The 14,244-nt window shown below is 50.1% G+C and overlaps 6 protein-coding genes across 6 annotated transcripts; 3 read left to right on the top strand and 3 right to left on the bottom strand.

The window, feature by feature from the left end:
• Positions 1–211: 211 nt before the first annotated feature.
• N7468_010231 (PCI domain-containing protein) lies at positions 212–1,266 on the top strand (the record flags this gene model as incomplete). The annotated part of the gene is made up of 2 exons (XM_058479526.1): positions 212–470; positions 569–1,266. The coding sequence occupies 2 exons, from the start codon at positions 212–214 to the stop codon at positions 1,264–1,266; spliced, it is 957 nt and encodes a 318-aa protein (XP_058326094.1).
• A 763-nt stretch (positions 1,267–2,029) lies between these two features.
• rgsB (uncharacterized protein) lies at positions 2,030–3,255 on the bottom strand (the record flags this gene model as incomplete). The annotated part of the gene is made up of 3 exons (XM_058479525.1): positions 2,030–2,266; positions 2,321–3,035; positions 3,095–3,255. The coding sequence occupies 3 exons, from the start codon at positions 3,253–3,255 to the stop codon at positions 2,030–2,032; spliced, it is 1,113 nt and encodes a 370-aa protein (XP_058326093.1).
• Positions 3,256–3,932: 677 nt separating this feature from the next.
• gcnE (histone acetyltransferase GCN5) lies at positions 3,933–5,592 on the bottom strand (the record flags this gene model as incomplete). Its single annotated transcript, XM_058479524.1, has 8 exons — positions 3,933–4,011; positions 4,073–4,430; positions 4,490–4,775; positions 4,825–4,939; positions 4,997–5,208; positions 5,313–5,366; positions 5,419–5,510; positions 5,571–5,592. The coding sequence occupies 8 exons, from the start codon at positions 5,590–5,592 to the stop codon at positions 3,933–3,935; spliced, it is 1,218 nt and encodes a 405-aa protein (XP_058326092.1).
• Positions 5,593–6,038: 446 nt separating this feature from the next.
• On the top strand, positions 6,039–7,195 carry N7468_010228 (putative DNA repair protein Rad1; the record flags this gene model as incomplete). Its single annotated transcript, XM_058479523.1, has 2 exons — positions 6,039–6,287; positions 6,341–7,195. 2 exons carry the CDS (start codon positions 6,039–6,041, stop codon positions 7,193–7,195), a joined length of 1,104 nt encoding a protein of 367 aa, XP_058326091.1.
• A 659-nt stretch (positions 7,196–7,854) lies between these two features.
• N7468_010227 (MRX complex DNA-binding subunit) lies at positions 7,855–11,666 on the bottom strand (the record flags this gene model as incomplete). The annotated part of the gene is made up of 3 exons (XM_058479522.1): positions 7,855–7,863; positions 7,915–10,968; positions 11,016–11,666. The coding sequence occupies 3 exons, from the start codon at positions 11,664–11,666 to the stop codon at positions 7,855–7,857; spliced, it is 3,714 nt and encodes a 1,237-aa protein (XP_058326090.1).
• An 889-nt stretch (positions 11,667–12,555) lies between these two features.
• On the top strand, positions 12,556–13,819 carry N7468_010226 (GATA transcription factor LreB; the record flags this gene model as incomplete). Its single annotated transcript, XM_058479521.1, has 2 exons — positions 12,556–13,684; positions 13,764–13,819. 2 exons carry the CDS (start codon positions 12,556–12,558, stop codon positions 13,817–13,819), a joined length of 1,185 nt encoding a protein of 394 aa, XP_058326089.1.
• Positions 13,820–14,244: the final 425 nt, after the last annotated feature.

Below are 14,244 nucleotides of genomic sequence, written 5' to 3'. Positions count from 1 at the left end.
ATCATATTTTCATCCCAACTTCCCTATTTGCCACGATGGAGTGGCCTCGGAAAATGGGGCCTCGATCCCAAGATAGACAAGGTCACATGGTGTTACGCGTTGGAAGCAACTGGGACGAGAGTTGGTGTCCCCTTCCTTCACCGCCAGAGAGACCGCCCAGGGAGATCAACCTACCCAAGGTTCGACGTTCGAGGAGCACCGGCAGATCATCATGGACCAAGCTCACAGTCGTGCCCTTGAGGCCTTGCAGCCATTCCTGGGACTGGCAACCTCCAGTAACTCAACCTCTCCGCGGTTCGCGGCCCAGATCGTTCGGGATGCGACCTCCAGCGCTCATACCTACGTGTTTGCCGAGCTGCTGGAGACCCCGATGGTCCAGTCGCTCCGCTCGTCTGACACCCCAGCCGAATTCCGTGGCCATTACAGGCTGCTTGAGATCTTTGCATCGGGTTCCTGGGGGGACTACACCAGTAAGTACAGCCACCCTCTACCCAGCTGCCTCCGATCCCCCCAGCTCCTCCCAGCTTCCCCGCATCGCGTAAACATCCCCGCTAACACATCCTCCAAGGCAGCTCCGGCCTCCCCCAAATGAATGACGCGCAAACGCGCAAGCTACGCCTCCTCACCCTTATCTCCTTGGCTTCCGAGCACAAGCCACTTACCTACAAAACCCTGAAATCTGCCCTTTCTCTTTCCACAAACGCCGAGCTCGAAACTCTAGTCACCGACGCCATCTACAACTCTCTTATCACCGCCACCCTCTCTCCATGCTCATCCCCGCCAACTGTGAACATCACTGCCGTCGCAGCTCTCCGTGACGCTCTAAGCGCCTCACAGTCTCAGCATGTGATCGGAGTATTGAGCGAATGGGAAACACGAGCCCGACACGTCACATTGGCTATGGACCAAGAGAGCACCCGAATCAAGGACAACGTATCAGAGCGGGCCGCAAAGAACACTAAGCATGAGTCAATGCTCAATGAAGCCACAAGCTGCCGAGCCGACCAAGATGCTACTGCTACGAGTTCCGCGGTTCATCCGGCCACTGAAGAGCAGGGCTCCCGTGGAAAGAAGCCATACGGTCGTGCTACTGCAAATCCTTCTGGCAGCAACAAGCGTGAGGCAGATGTGATTGATCAAGATGATGGCTTCTGGGAGCCGGGTGAGGGGCCCGATCAGGGCGCTTCCCGCATGGATATTGACGAGGGGGCTGGATCGTCTCGTGGAAGTCGCTATTCCAAGCGTGTTGTTGGCCGCAGGGCTTAGTGTATCTTTGTTTCTCCGAGAGTATGCCTTGTCTTCTTACCGAGGAGGGTCAAGTGTCGGAATGGGGTGTTGGGCCTGGTGAAAAGCATGGATGGGAATGTGGTGCCAGACACCATTTCAAGCGTGTCTGGTCACCGCCCACCGGTTTGTGTGTTCTTTTTTTTTTTATCGAGATTTTATCCGGCATCCATGATGACCGCCGTTTACGAAGTTAATGACCGCTTCTCCACTAAATAGAGGCTGAATGATAATCCTGATTGGATGTCCCCACTCAACGTCTTCGTGGTGTAGACTAGATCTCACATAATCGGTAAGTCCTCGTAAAGCCTCCCAAGGCAACGATTCATTGAGAGCATAAGTACAAATATTCGAAGTTCACAAAGGGGTATTGGTAGAAGATAAAGCGGCCAACGAGATGCGCACAAGACGACAATATAGACAGGACAAAGAGAAGGGGCACGGGTACCGAGGGACAGAGGTTGAAACGAATAGCACGCAATTAAAAATTACTGCTCTGCCTAAAAGTTGCTGACGAAGATATGCTTCACAGAAGCGGGCCGAGGATCATTGTCAGGCGCCAGACGGGATTGCAAGAAAAGAAGAACATAACGCCCCCAAGTCATATGAACGCATGAGATGCGAGGTTGACCATCGACCAGAAACATCGATGGTGCCGACTCAACTCCAGGATCCAACATATGTCATGTAGAGAGCTCTAATGATGTCGCGAGAATGATTTTTTTTCGAGCTGAGGCTTTTTGGCTCATAGCATGGTTCCGGGGACGAAGATGAAAAGGACACTCAAAGCGGCAGCTGTGAGGAAGGCGATGGCTGTCGTGACAAGAGCACGCTTGTTCAAGAGTTGTCGAACGTAAGGCTCGCGGATCGGTGCCCAGTTCAAAAACGTATACTCGCTGTAGCCCAGGAAGGCCATAGCAGGATCAATCTTGTACTGGTAGGAAACGATGAGATAGGAAGCGACTAAGAATGGCAGAATAACCTAGTAGCATGTTAGTTAGGCGGCCGAAGAGAACACTGGGCTTCGAAAACATACCCAACATCGGATGTTTCGAGGCTTGTTGCGCAAGACCACATAAAAAGCGGCCCAGAATCCACCTCCAAAGCTGACCAAAGCAACAACCAAGCGAATGAGAATGCTCAAAGGAACAAGGTTACCCAATGCCTTGGCTTGCAAGAAGCCGGGGAACGCATCCCGCTCCATGGCCTGGAAAACATAGTCCTTAGCGGGGTCGAACACCTCAGGGTCGTCACGTCCGTCATCTTCAATTAAGTTGATTATGGTAGATGTCATCATTTCAGGCAGAATGATCTCTCGCTCTGAACCGGGCAGAAGATAGGTGTACAGGATCTTTTCAGCACTGGCACGAATGTCGTTACGAGCCACTGTGTGACCTGGGGAGTCCCCATTGAAAGTGCCTTCACTGGGGCGTGGTTGTTGGTCTGGGGACGCGGTACGATGGGCCGATTGAGAGCCAAGGCTGTTTTGTGGCGAGTGGTTTGAGGTGGCCCCTTCAGAACGCAAGAAAGCAGAGAGACGGTGGTTGGCATCCCGGTCCTTTTCGCTCCCGGGGACACGCGAAGGGCCAGCCTCCTGCAGAGGAATGTCCCCCAAGTTCTCCAAGTTCTCTAACATGGCAGACGAGTGCATGCTATCGGCGCGCTCCATGTCGGGGGTTGCGACGAGAACAGACCGTCGAAGCTCTCGAACATAATGGCGACATAGGGACATGTGCTGGGAAACATCAAGCCTAAGGGGAAGCAGATTAGGACGAAACGATCATATCTTTCCTTGAGAATCACAACTCACCAGAAGTCAAGATAGTCCACTGATCGCTGCTGGTCGCGCATGTAGATATAGAAGGAGAAAAGATCGACGGGGGCCAAGGTATGACGACTAAGGACCTCAAAGAGCGTTGGCAGACGGTTGCGATGCTCCATTTCGGAGTGATTGTCCCAGGATGCGGCCATTGTGAATTGTTTTGGAGGTGTTTGCAGCGGTGAAAATTCCAGCACCGAGTGGTCGAAGTAAAGAGGGGCCCAAAAGGGGTAAGGAGCGTATCAGGTCGTGCAGGACTAGCGCGCCGGCCTTCAAACAAATATCAAAAGGGGGAAGTCCTTAGTCAAGAGGCTGGAAAGAGCGAAAGCCCGTATTTGGATGTGAGAAGATAGTTGCGACGAACAGAAATGCAAATGGGTGTTGGTGTTGTTGTGATTACTGGGATAAGAGTCGGACGGATCAAACGAATTAGCCCCTGGGGGGGACAATGGGACGACAACCAAAGCGACCAGGCGACCAGGCTCAAAGCCACAAGAGAAGCAAAACACCCAAATCAGGCGGGGGAGGAGAAAACGAGCGATGCCAGGCTCTCAAGCAAGGGTTAACAGAGCCAGATCAGACATAATGTTGCCAGCCTCCTCTGCGTGTCATGAAACACGGGCAAGAATGTTATTCCGGGCCCACCTGTCACAGTAAAATTAAACACGGTTCCTGATTGCATCATAGGTTTCGGCAGAGTTCAGGTACAATCTAAAAAGGACCTCGGGATCCCAATGATTACGGTTCAAATTTATCTGCAAAGCAGTAGGTCCTGATATTTTTGGTTTTGATTCCAAGGCGCTAAAGCTGAAATATTCATAGGGTATTCCTAATCCGGGTTGAAAACGCCATGCCACCTAAACTCCTGTGATACACCACCCGAAAGCTCAATGACCGTCCGCAAGATGCTATTACAAAGTCAGTAGACTGTGTATAACAGACACAAAAGGATGTTAAATACTCACCGACCACTCGGGAATGTTGCGGATTTGCTGGTACATGAATTTCTCGAGTTTGTTAGCACACTTGGCGTAAGGTGTAGTCTCATTATTGTAGCGTCGGCAGTTGTCGAAGATCAACGTGGCATCCTTGATGAAGTCCTGGGGAGTGGGGTACATGTCTTGCTCGTGTTTTTCTTCCATAGTGGACAAGTCCATGGGCTCCAAGATCACCTCATAATAGTCGGGCACTTCGTCGCGGTTGACAGGCTGGGTAAACGGCCAGGCAGCACTGTGATTCTGCATGTCGTTCAGAAGGTGAAGCAGCTGGTTGTAGTTTGGACCATGGCGTGGTTGCCGTGCCATAGCATCCATGTCGAGGGACCACCCTGATTCTCTGATGGCAGGAATGGAGAGAGGATCAAGCTCGTGAACCTCGTTTTTCCACTCTTTTGGCGGGGATGGATGATGTGAGATTTGCTGAAAGCACGGATTTTGGCCTGCACCGCCTCCTTTTGTTTGAGCAGCATCCGCCCCATTTCAAGGTATCGAATTTTAGGTAGCATGGTGCATTGCATAATCGTTCCACCTTCATAATCTTTGATGTAACCCATCCATATCGCGCGCTCGAGGGTAATTTCCTTGGTAAAACCTTGTTTTTTGAAATACCCAATGGCATAGTTGTCAGCATAGGTGAGAAAATGCATGATCGGAGACGTGGCTTTCACATAATCCTGTCCGGTGTCAATTACCAACTCTTTTCTATATGAGAATAACTCCTACCTTGAGATGTGACATCAGGTGTGCACCATACCCCTTTACTTGCTGGTCAGATGAAATGGCACAGAAAACAATCTCTGCGAACTTGCGGCTGTTGAATGGACGATACGTAATTCCTCTGCATAACTATCAGCACAAACTCCGAATGGAACTTTGACAAACATTGCCAACGAACATACCCGACGACTTCCAGGGGTGCTTAACAATTGCGATGGATAGATGTGCTCGATCGTAAACTAGACGCGCAATATAGTCCTTAGGCATCTTCGGCAGCTGTTTTTGGAAGATACACTTGAGCCCTGTGAGGACTATAAAGCTGTCATGTGATCCATCATTGTTTACCACTCTGAACTCAATATCACCTCTACGCTCTTCGAGGACAGCGGGCTAGGATAGCTGAAGTCAGCATTTAAAGCTCCAATAGAGGGCCCAGGCGATCACGCCGTGGTGCGGAAGGTGGGGACAGATCGCGGGATAGGTTATGAGCTCACCTTTTCCGGGAAAGGCACGATTCGCAGGGGTGGTTTAACGGCTGGTTTCTCATCCTACCAGAAGAATCAGTAATTGTAACAGTGCCAAGGTGACCGGGCCACAAACTTCTTTCTCTGGGGAATCTGTGCGCGCTTTCTTACTGGCCTGTTGTTGGGAATCTGGGGAAGCTGCCTCTTCGGAGGCCTTCCGCTTGGAATCTAGAATCCGCCTTGTAAGCAATAGATCTGGGAACTGGGCAAGTTATAAGATCAACTAACTCTTCGGAGATTCAGTCGCCATGGTAGGGATGTTGGGGATGCCACTGAGGTCGCGTCTTCAAAGCTGAGGATAAGACCGGGGTCGGATAAACATCGGGCCGGAGAAAACTGGCATAACTATACTTATCTCAGTGCACGGCGTCTATAAACTCTCGAGACGCGCATTTCCCTAGGTACTCAGAGCCATGCCGACTAATGCCCTACTGACCCAAGCCCTTACCTGTTATTGCTAGCATGTATTTCACAGACTGACATGCTATATGGAGTTCAATAAAGGATATTCTACCAATTGTATCGATGTCAAGTCTACAGTATTGCGAACACCCCGCTTTACCGCTCAGGTTTCCGCCTGCCTAAAGTAGTGTACACAAGCTACTTGCATTGCCAGGGCACTGCAGTTTGAACCAATGATTATCCTACCTCCTATACGACATTCTTCCGCGATGTCGACGATCGACACGTCGCAGAATGGACCCTTGCTTTGTTGGTGTCACAAATAATGCTCACCACCTCTATACCCTGCTTTCCTGCATAGGCTTTGCTTCCAAAGCAACCGTTCAAATAACAGCCGAGGGGCTTCGGTTCTCCGTCGAGGAAGGGCGAGTAATACAAGGCCTCGCCTTCTTGGACAAATCCTTATTCACGAGCTACATTTTGAATCCTCAGCCGGACGGAGGGGATCAGCAAAATCTCGGAAATGAAGAAAACAACGAGATAGTATACCCTCATTTTTCGTCGTCTCCTTGACAGCTCTCCTCGAAACCTTGAAGATATTTGGGATCAACGACCTTTCTGAACACAATGGCGCAAGAGACACCAGCATCCCCCAGACGAACCCTGCATCCAGCGCATTTAGTGCCCCATCTCTCCTCATGGACCGCTCATGCACGCTCCAATACTCGTACCACGGCGCCCCGCTCAGCATCGCCATTACCGAGTCTGGCATCAAAACAACGTGCGAGCTAGTGACCTATGAGCCCGACGGCAACGAGGCTGACGTCCCACTCCAACGGGACGCTATAATCATGAAGATCATCATGCGGTCCGCATGGCTGCACAACGCAATCGCCGAGCTCGACTCCTCAAACCCCACAATCCTCAAAATATCAGCCTGCGCCAATAAAGAACCATACTTTTCTCTATCAGGCGCAGGTGGCCCTTTCAGCGAGTCCACCGTTGAGTTCTCCGTGGACCAGCACAACGAAATAGTCGGAGGTGCAGGCCAAGCAACCCAGGCATCAAGCACGCACAAAGTCCTCACCCAAGACGGGTCTTCGCGAAATCGGGCTACCAGGACTAAGAACGCGCCCACTGTAACGGAGACATTCCTCGTTTCGCCACCTCGCTCCATGGGCGAGCGGATTCGACAGAACTATCGGTTCGCGCTGGTCCGCAAGGCTGCGCGGGCCATGTTAGTTGCGAACAAAGTTAGTATTCGTGGCGACATACAAGGAGTCCTTAGCTTGCAGTTTATGGTGGAGTTAGATGACAGCCATCCTAGTGGCAGGCCTGTTGGAGCCGGTGTCAAGGCTCCTGGGGGCCCTGTGTGCTTTGTTGACTTCCGCTTTGTGCCCCTTCTTGACGAAGAAGATGCTGATATGGATTTACGAGTTGATGAAGATTAGCATTTGTGTATTATATCTATGTAGGCATTGAATACGCAATTGCTCAAGATTCATCCGAGATGAGAAAACTCTCTTAGACCTGACGATTGGTAACTCAGTCTCTTTCGGGTGAAAGAAAACTAGCTGGAAAGAGCTATGGGGCAACTTAGATCTACAATATGGAGTAAATCAGAAAGTCTTTCGCGGAGTCTTATATGACTATATCTTTCAGATGACAAGAGGTCTTTCGGATTTCCATATGGAAAAATAACCTGAGACTTGCCCCAAAAGTGGACTGGAAACCTTCGAGTCCTTCTCAAACCATTTCCAGAACTGGCTTTCTAAGCATAAACCTACTAACTAGTCATTTCGTAAGGCTATAGGTACCTAGGTTCACTAGGTGATGGTTCATGTAAGTAGGCATATATCAGACAAATAGTTTAGCTAAAGAGGAAAATCATGATTTTGAAGGAGTATTCCGAGGCTCAAAGCTCCATAAAAAGACTACCCTATAAGCCTTCTAGAGTAAAATATTGACCCTCAAACTCCAAGGTATGAAATGGTATGAAATGCTTCCCCTTTTTAATCAAGGCCCGGCTCCGTTTTTAGCAAAGTACTTAGAAAGACAGAAGAATGAAGGGAATATCCGTAGCGTAAGAGAAATAAAAATGACGGGAAATTTACATGACCTGTGAAAAACTTAGTATAGAATATTTCAGGTATTGCAGGTTATAACATACCTCGGCGATCGATTGCCTCTCAATGATGGACTTTTGCCTCTCATTTCGAGACACACGGTAGTAGTAATCACTGAAGTCTCCGCATTGCATATGTCGCAGGAATTCTTCGTCGTGCGTAATAACAATCAATTGGAAGTTCGCCTGCTGCTGCCGAGCTCGAATGATATCATGAAGCGACTCGGCCAAAGAACGAATGTTGTCACGGTCCAGGTTCGTCGTGGGCTCATCAAGGGCAATTAGACCACAGTTGACACCGAAGCACTCTGCTAGAGCGAGACGAATGATGATGCTAGCAAGGACCTTCTGGCCGGCACTGCAGCGGCCTCGCATGTCCATTTCCGCACCTTGCTTGACCATGCATACACGGTAATTGTACGAGCGGTTGCCCTTGGCGTTTTCATTGTCAGATCGGATGAGGATGGTGTCGACGTCGGTTCCGCGGTACGTCTTCTGCCACAGCTCACTAACGATCGAGTTGATTTCCTCCATCTTGAGGCCATGGTAACTCATGATGGCTTTGTCCAGGGCGCCACCGTAACGTGCGAGGTCTTCAGCTGCGGCCTTGGTCGTCTCGACCTTGATATGTGACTCCTTGTATTTGGAAGCCGCATCTTTGTAATCGGTGTTCCAGTCTGCCAGAAGCTGCATCAATTGGTCATCCTTGGACTTCATTTCACCCATCTTGCTAGCCTGCTTGGCAGCAAGAGCGTTGTGTTCGCGGGTCCAGCGTTCTGATTCTTGCTTGAAGCGACTTCGATCCACTTCAGCGTTCTGTGCTTCTAGCTCTTGGACTTCGACTAACACCGATTGCAATGACCGTGTTGCTCTGCGATAGGTCAGATTATCAGAATACTGGCGCTTCGTGTTCTCGCTGTCCTTCAGTTGGGCAGATATTTTGTTGATCTCTTGAGTGATCTCCCCTAACTCGGATTCTTGTTTGACAATCTCCTCGCCGATGTCAGAAAGTTCTTTCTTGCTCTGTTCAAGCTGACCGGGGCCTCCTCGCTCGTTGTACGAGTTGATATCATCGTTCGTAAGATCCAACTGGTGAATGCTCTCTGAAAGACGGGTGATGTCATGCTGCAAGTCTCGTTCGCGTGCATCAGCTCGTTGGCTGATATCATCATAACGGGCTTGAGCTTGCAGCAGTTCCGGTGTAAGATTCTCAATGTCCCGATCTGCTTTCTCGATTGCTTCTCGTTGCTGCGCATTCAATTTCTTGCACTCTTCCACCCGACCAAGCAAGTCAGCCTTCTTCTCCAGCTGGTACTTGGCGTTGTCCAGATTGCTCTTCACGTCTCGAAGCTGGAGCTCGAGCTTGTTTATTTCGCTTCGGGTCTGGTCCTTCTCGTTGGTGATTCTGGCCAGAGCCTTTTTCAGGTCTCGAGATTTTTCACTCGCCGCGGAGATCTCTTCTTGGATATCCTCGAGAGTACGGCTTGCCGACTCTTCATTTTGCTTAGCAGACAACTCCTCAATCTGTAACGCGATCTTCTTGATTTCCGCATCATAACGAACAATTGTAGCGACGGTCTTTGACAGGCCCTCAACTTCTCTCTTGATTTCCTGCCTTTTACCAACCGTCCGATCATGTGTTTCAAGTTTGTCAAGAAGTTGGTCACGTTGTGATTCACATTCTTGTTCCTCTTTTTCCAGATCTGGGATGTCCGTATTTGAAAGACGCACCCAGGTGTCGTAGAATGTACCAGCCTGGCGAGTATTCTGTAGCTGTGTTTCAAGCGCTCTGAGTTCTCCATCATCGCCATCTCCACTTGCCTTTTTCACCAGTCCTTCAAGCTTTTTCGTGAAATTCTTGAGCTCCGTGTCATTCTTGAAGCCCCGCGAGCATGTCCGACAGCACTTAGCCTCCCGTGCGGCATCTAAGCACTTGCTCAAGTAGGAACCCATACCGGCGAATTGATCAGCGTCCTTTCGTGCCAACTCATATTCTGTCTGTCGATCCGTGAGGATTTGCGGAAACTCAGACGGCTCTGCATCGACCGCATCGTGGATCTCCTTGACACAATCCTGCAGCTCTTTTCGACGCTGATCCAGATTCTTTTTCGCATTTTTCAGCTTGAACTCAACCTGCTCTAGTTCGCGATTGACCGCATCACGACGCTTCTCAGCATCAGCGACTTGCTTCGATTCAGAGTCCACTGCGTGTTGATAATCCCTTTCGAGCGACTGGGGCTGCCAATCTGAGCCAACGACCTTCGCAAGACGGTCTCCATGTGCTCCTTTCATGGTCTGAAGGCTGCGCTCTCGGTCCTTAGCTTCCTTCTTGAGATGGGCTAACTGAGCCAGATCGCCTGCCTTCTTCGTTGATTCAATCAGTTCAACGTTCAATTTCGAGCTGTCATCTTCGACGCCCTGGATTTGAGTATTGATGTGCTGAATCTCCTGATCCCACGAAGCAGTCTTGGCACGATCTTTCGCCTGCTCCAAACTCGAGGTGATGTCTTCAATCTTAGCCTCCAATGCCGACTGCACACCTTCGTCTACCTCGATCTCGTTGAGTTTCCCTTGATAAGATGCCGCTTCTTTGTCATTGGATGCGATCTGTCGTTTTGCAGCGTTCTTGGTTTCTTGTAGAGCAGATTTGCGCTGACCAATGTCATTCAGAGTGTCTTGGACCTCGCGTAGCTCCTTTTGAGCCTCACGCTTCACACGGTCAAGGGCCTGATTCTGTTCCCTAAGAGACTTTCGAATTCTTTGCATGAAAGCATCGATAGCAGGTTGATTCATTTGATCATCCACGCCACGGATGTTGTTTGCACGAGCAATCTCTACAATCATGGTCTGCCGTCGCTGTACCTGGCGCTCAAAATTGGCTTTGTCGTTCTCGAATTTTCCGTTTTCAGCCTGTTTGAGACCCAGGCGGTGTCGAGTCTGCTCGATTTGGTCTTTGAGCTCCATGTATTTCTCTTTCAGGGATTCTTCTTGTTGTTGGTACTGGGCTTGCTTCGTCTCAAATTGCTCCAGATTTGACTCCAGCCATTCGTCAGAATCGTCGAGTTCGACAAGGTGCCGCTTGAGGTTATCAATCGTTGTCTCTATACTTTTGGATTCAATGCGTTTTCCTTCTAAAGCCCCCAGACTTGAGCGTAGCTTTCAGATTCCTTCCAAGCCTTGTCAGCCAGGTCGGCTACACGCCGCATCTCTTTAGACATTGCCTGGGTCTCCTCTCGCAGGGCCTCAATCTCATCTTGTAATTTGACAGACCGCTTTTCTGCCTTGTCTGCCTTTTCTTTGTCCTCTTTGGCATGCTGCTCCATGATCTTGAATTTAGCCAGCTCCTCGTTCTGCTTTTTCCGCAGCTGCTTGATGTTATCAATAGCCTTGGTGTACTTCATGGCTTCGAAGATTTCGTCAAATCGCTTCTTCAGGACAGAAGGTTCACTCATTGGCCAAAGACTTTCATCTTGGTGACAGAAGATGACAGAGTCTAAAACAGCTTTAGAAACGCCCAGGTACTGTGGCATGATCTGATCCAATTCAGCCACGCGCGATGAAATAGCAGTTCGCTCGCCATTTTTCATCATCATCAGTTGACCCTCCAAAGTTTTCTGTTGCCGTGTTGTCTTCTTCACCGTAAGTTGCAGACTGCGCGTGGCTACCATCTTGGCCCCGGAAGTTCCCTTGAAAGAAAGCTTCACTTGGGCCAGGACTTCCTTTTCTCCCGCATAGTTTCGGGTCGTGGATGAAGGCACCGCCTTTGCTATTCGGAGGGAGATCACCGGTTGTGGCATATTTGAGGCATTCGATGATTGTCTGCACGGTATGAGCTTATAGGGCTCCTTGACTGGTTGGTGGAAATGCCTACCGTCTTTCCAGATCCATTATAACCGACTATCAAGGTGAGGGGAGTATGGAACTGGATCGTTTCGCTGCGTGTGTTGTCGAAGGAACGGACTCTGGACAAACGTCACTCTTTAGTACCCAATAGAGATATGCGGGAAAGTTAAGATGTCAGTCCAAAGGGAGTCCGACCAAGCCATACCCAAGAATGGATAGTTTATCGATTTTTGCTAAGCACCGTCATGAGTCAGCCCCCATTTTGCAGAGAAAGATCAATCGACTCCTCTGGAGACTATACGTACACCTGCTCGGATGAATTAGCAAGCTGCCGGTGAGCGTTGAATGACGAAAGGCTCACATCTTGAAGACCGTGCAAGAAGATAGATCGATGTCTAATCTTCGAATGCGCCGTTCTCTTGTCAGGAATCCATCAACCTGGGTCTCAGATCGCCGCAGCGTTGGTTCGAGAGTTGATGCATCAACTTGCTCCACTTACGCGCGGGAGCAACACGAGATCACGTGATAAGATAAGAAGCTGATATAAGCCGGAATCGGCCCCGCGATCGGCGCGCAGCGAAGAACAGCCAATGAGCCAATTTCAGGCTTATGAGCGGTCCGGTTGATATTTCCTGCCTTGCGCTTCCCCGGCCTTGGGTTCGGAATAGAGCCATCTCTGGAAAACGAACTTTCGGCTCGTCACTCCCGATTTTCAGTCCTCAGACCATGGTCTGACTTCTTGGATCTGTTATATGGCTTTCGGGAATGAGGTGATCCCTCACTTTCGTACCCTCTTCTCTCTTCGCGATAACGTTTCGCACCTGCGGGTGGGCCTCGCGCACAATGGTCCCCAGCCAGCAGAACGCTCGCTCCAATCCACAATCTGCCACCTCGCAGAGACGGTACAGTTCGTTCGAAGGATTCCCCGGCTATTCGGTACAGTCCCATGACGCTCACTATTCGCCTGCAACATACGGCCAATATGCGATGGCGGGCTCGCTCCCAGGGGCTTACCAGAACCCGAACCTCTCGAATGAGCCCGGCTGGGTTGCTACTGTGCTGGAAGAAATAAAGGATCTTTTAATTCTGACCGACGCTGGCGGCCGCATAACTTATGCCTCCCCATCTGCGAAGCAGATCACTGGCCGTGCAGCTAGACAGCTTGAAGGCACTGTCCTCGCCCACCTCATTCATGATGACGATCAGGCTGTTCTCAAGCGGGAGATGGACAAGGCCATCGCAAGAAATCGGACCTTTCGCACGCATGTGCGGCTTCAGAAGACCAGCAGCACCTACGCGCTGATCGAGATTTACGGACACCCCCATATTGCCCATCCGAACGATGCTCAGCCGCGAATCACGGCTTCCCAAGAGCGCTGTCTCGGATTCTTTCTCATGTGCCGGCCCCAGCCGACCAAGAGCAGTTTACTCCTCGACTCCTTCCTTGAACATAAGATTGAGAATGCGCGCTTAGTGCAGCAGATCGCCAAACTCAAACAGGAAGAAAAGGAAGCGACCGATGTAAATCGTACACCCTATACCAATCGCGATCCCGAAAAGACGTACCTGGAGACCCCCTCCGCCATCCACGGCATCCTCAGCGACCACGAATCAAGCGAAACAGTTGCGGCAAATTCAGAAGATTCGGAAGGCAGTCCCGTGCCAGACCATTCCAACGACCGAGCCCCCTTCGAAGGTCTTTCACATATCAGTGGGATTGAGGTTATGACGGGTTTACACTACAGCGAAGGCGAGCGGTCCCAGGGCATTAGTACGGGGGCTTCTCAAGGCCGTTTAATTCAATGCGATATCGATGTTACCACATCCGCGGACCAGGCTCGAAGTGTCCAGGAGGGGGATCGGCGGAAGAGACTCAAGGGGCAGCATATCTGCAGCGACTGCCAAACAGCCGACTCGCCTGAGTGGAGAAAAGGGCCCAACGGACCCAAAACCTTATGCAACGCCTGCGGATGTAAGTTATCATGCCCCAATTTTGAGCGATTTTTTCACTTTTCCTTCGTTTCGCAATACTTATACTCTTTCTGTTCTAGTACGGTGGTCCAAGAAAGAGAAAAAAACGCCAAGAGTCCTCTTGAAACTCGATTAATATTGCCACTCGCACGCAACCCACGACGCTGAGCGAGACCTAATTTTTAATTCATCTTTCTTATCTTTCTGTCTCTTTGGCTTAGCTGTCAAGCCACGATACCCTTTCGAGCTTCTCGCATGCTTGTATTCCTTTCGTGGTGGGGCAACATTTGCTTGCGAATTGGGATCACCCTGGTGGGCTGGACATTGGATTGGCGAAATTCTGCATTGTTGCATCCGGATCACAGGTTACGATTAATGATTGTTTTTTGGCGTTGGGTCTGCGATATAAATATGGTGACTCTTTACGCCTTTGGCTGGCAGGTCACGGTAAGGTCTGGAATTATGGGAATGACCTTTTTTTGCGCGATATATCAATATACGAGGTACTTGTATGAAGAAATATTAGTCTCTTATCTGTTCGATCTTGAGTGGTACCTGTCC

The sequence above is a fragment of the Penicillium chermesinum genome (assembly GCF_028974085.1).
Source record: "Penicillium chermesinum strain IBT 19713 chromosome Unknown utg000008l:1.0-1752722.0:1.0-1753981.0, whole genome shotgun sequence".
Classification (NCBI taxonomy): domain Eukaryota; kingdom Fungi; phylum Ascomycota; class Eurotiomycetes; order Eurotiales; family Aspergillaceae; genus Penicillium; species Penicillium chermesinum.
Note: the sequence above shows the minus strand (reverse complement) of the source record. Positions and strands in the feature narration are given on the sequence as shown.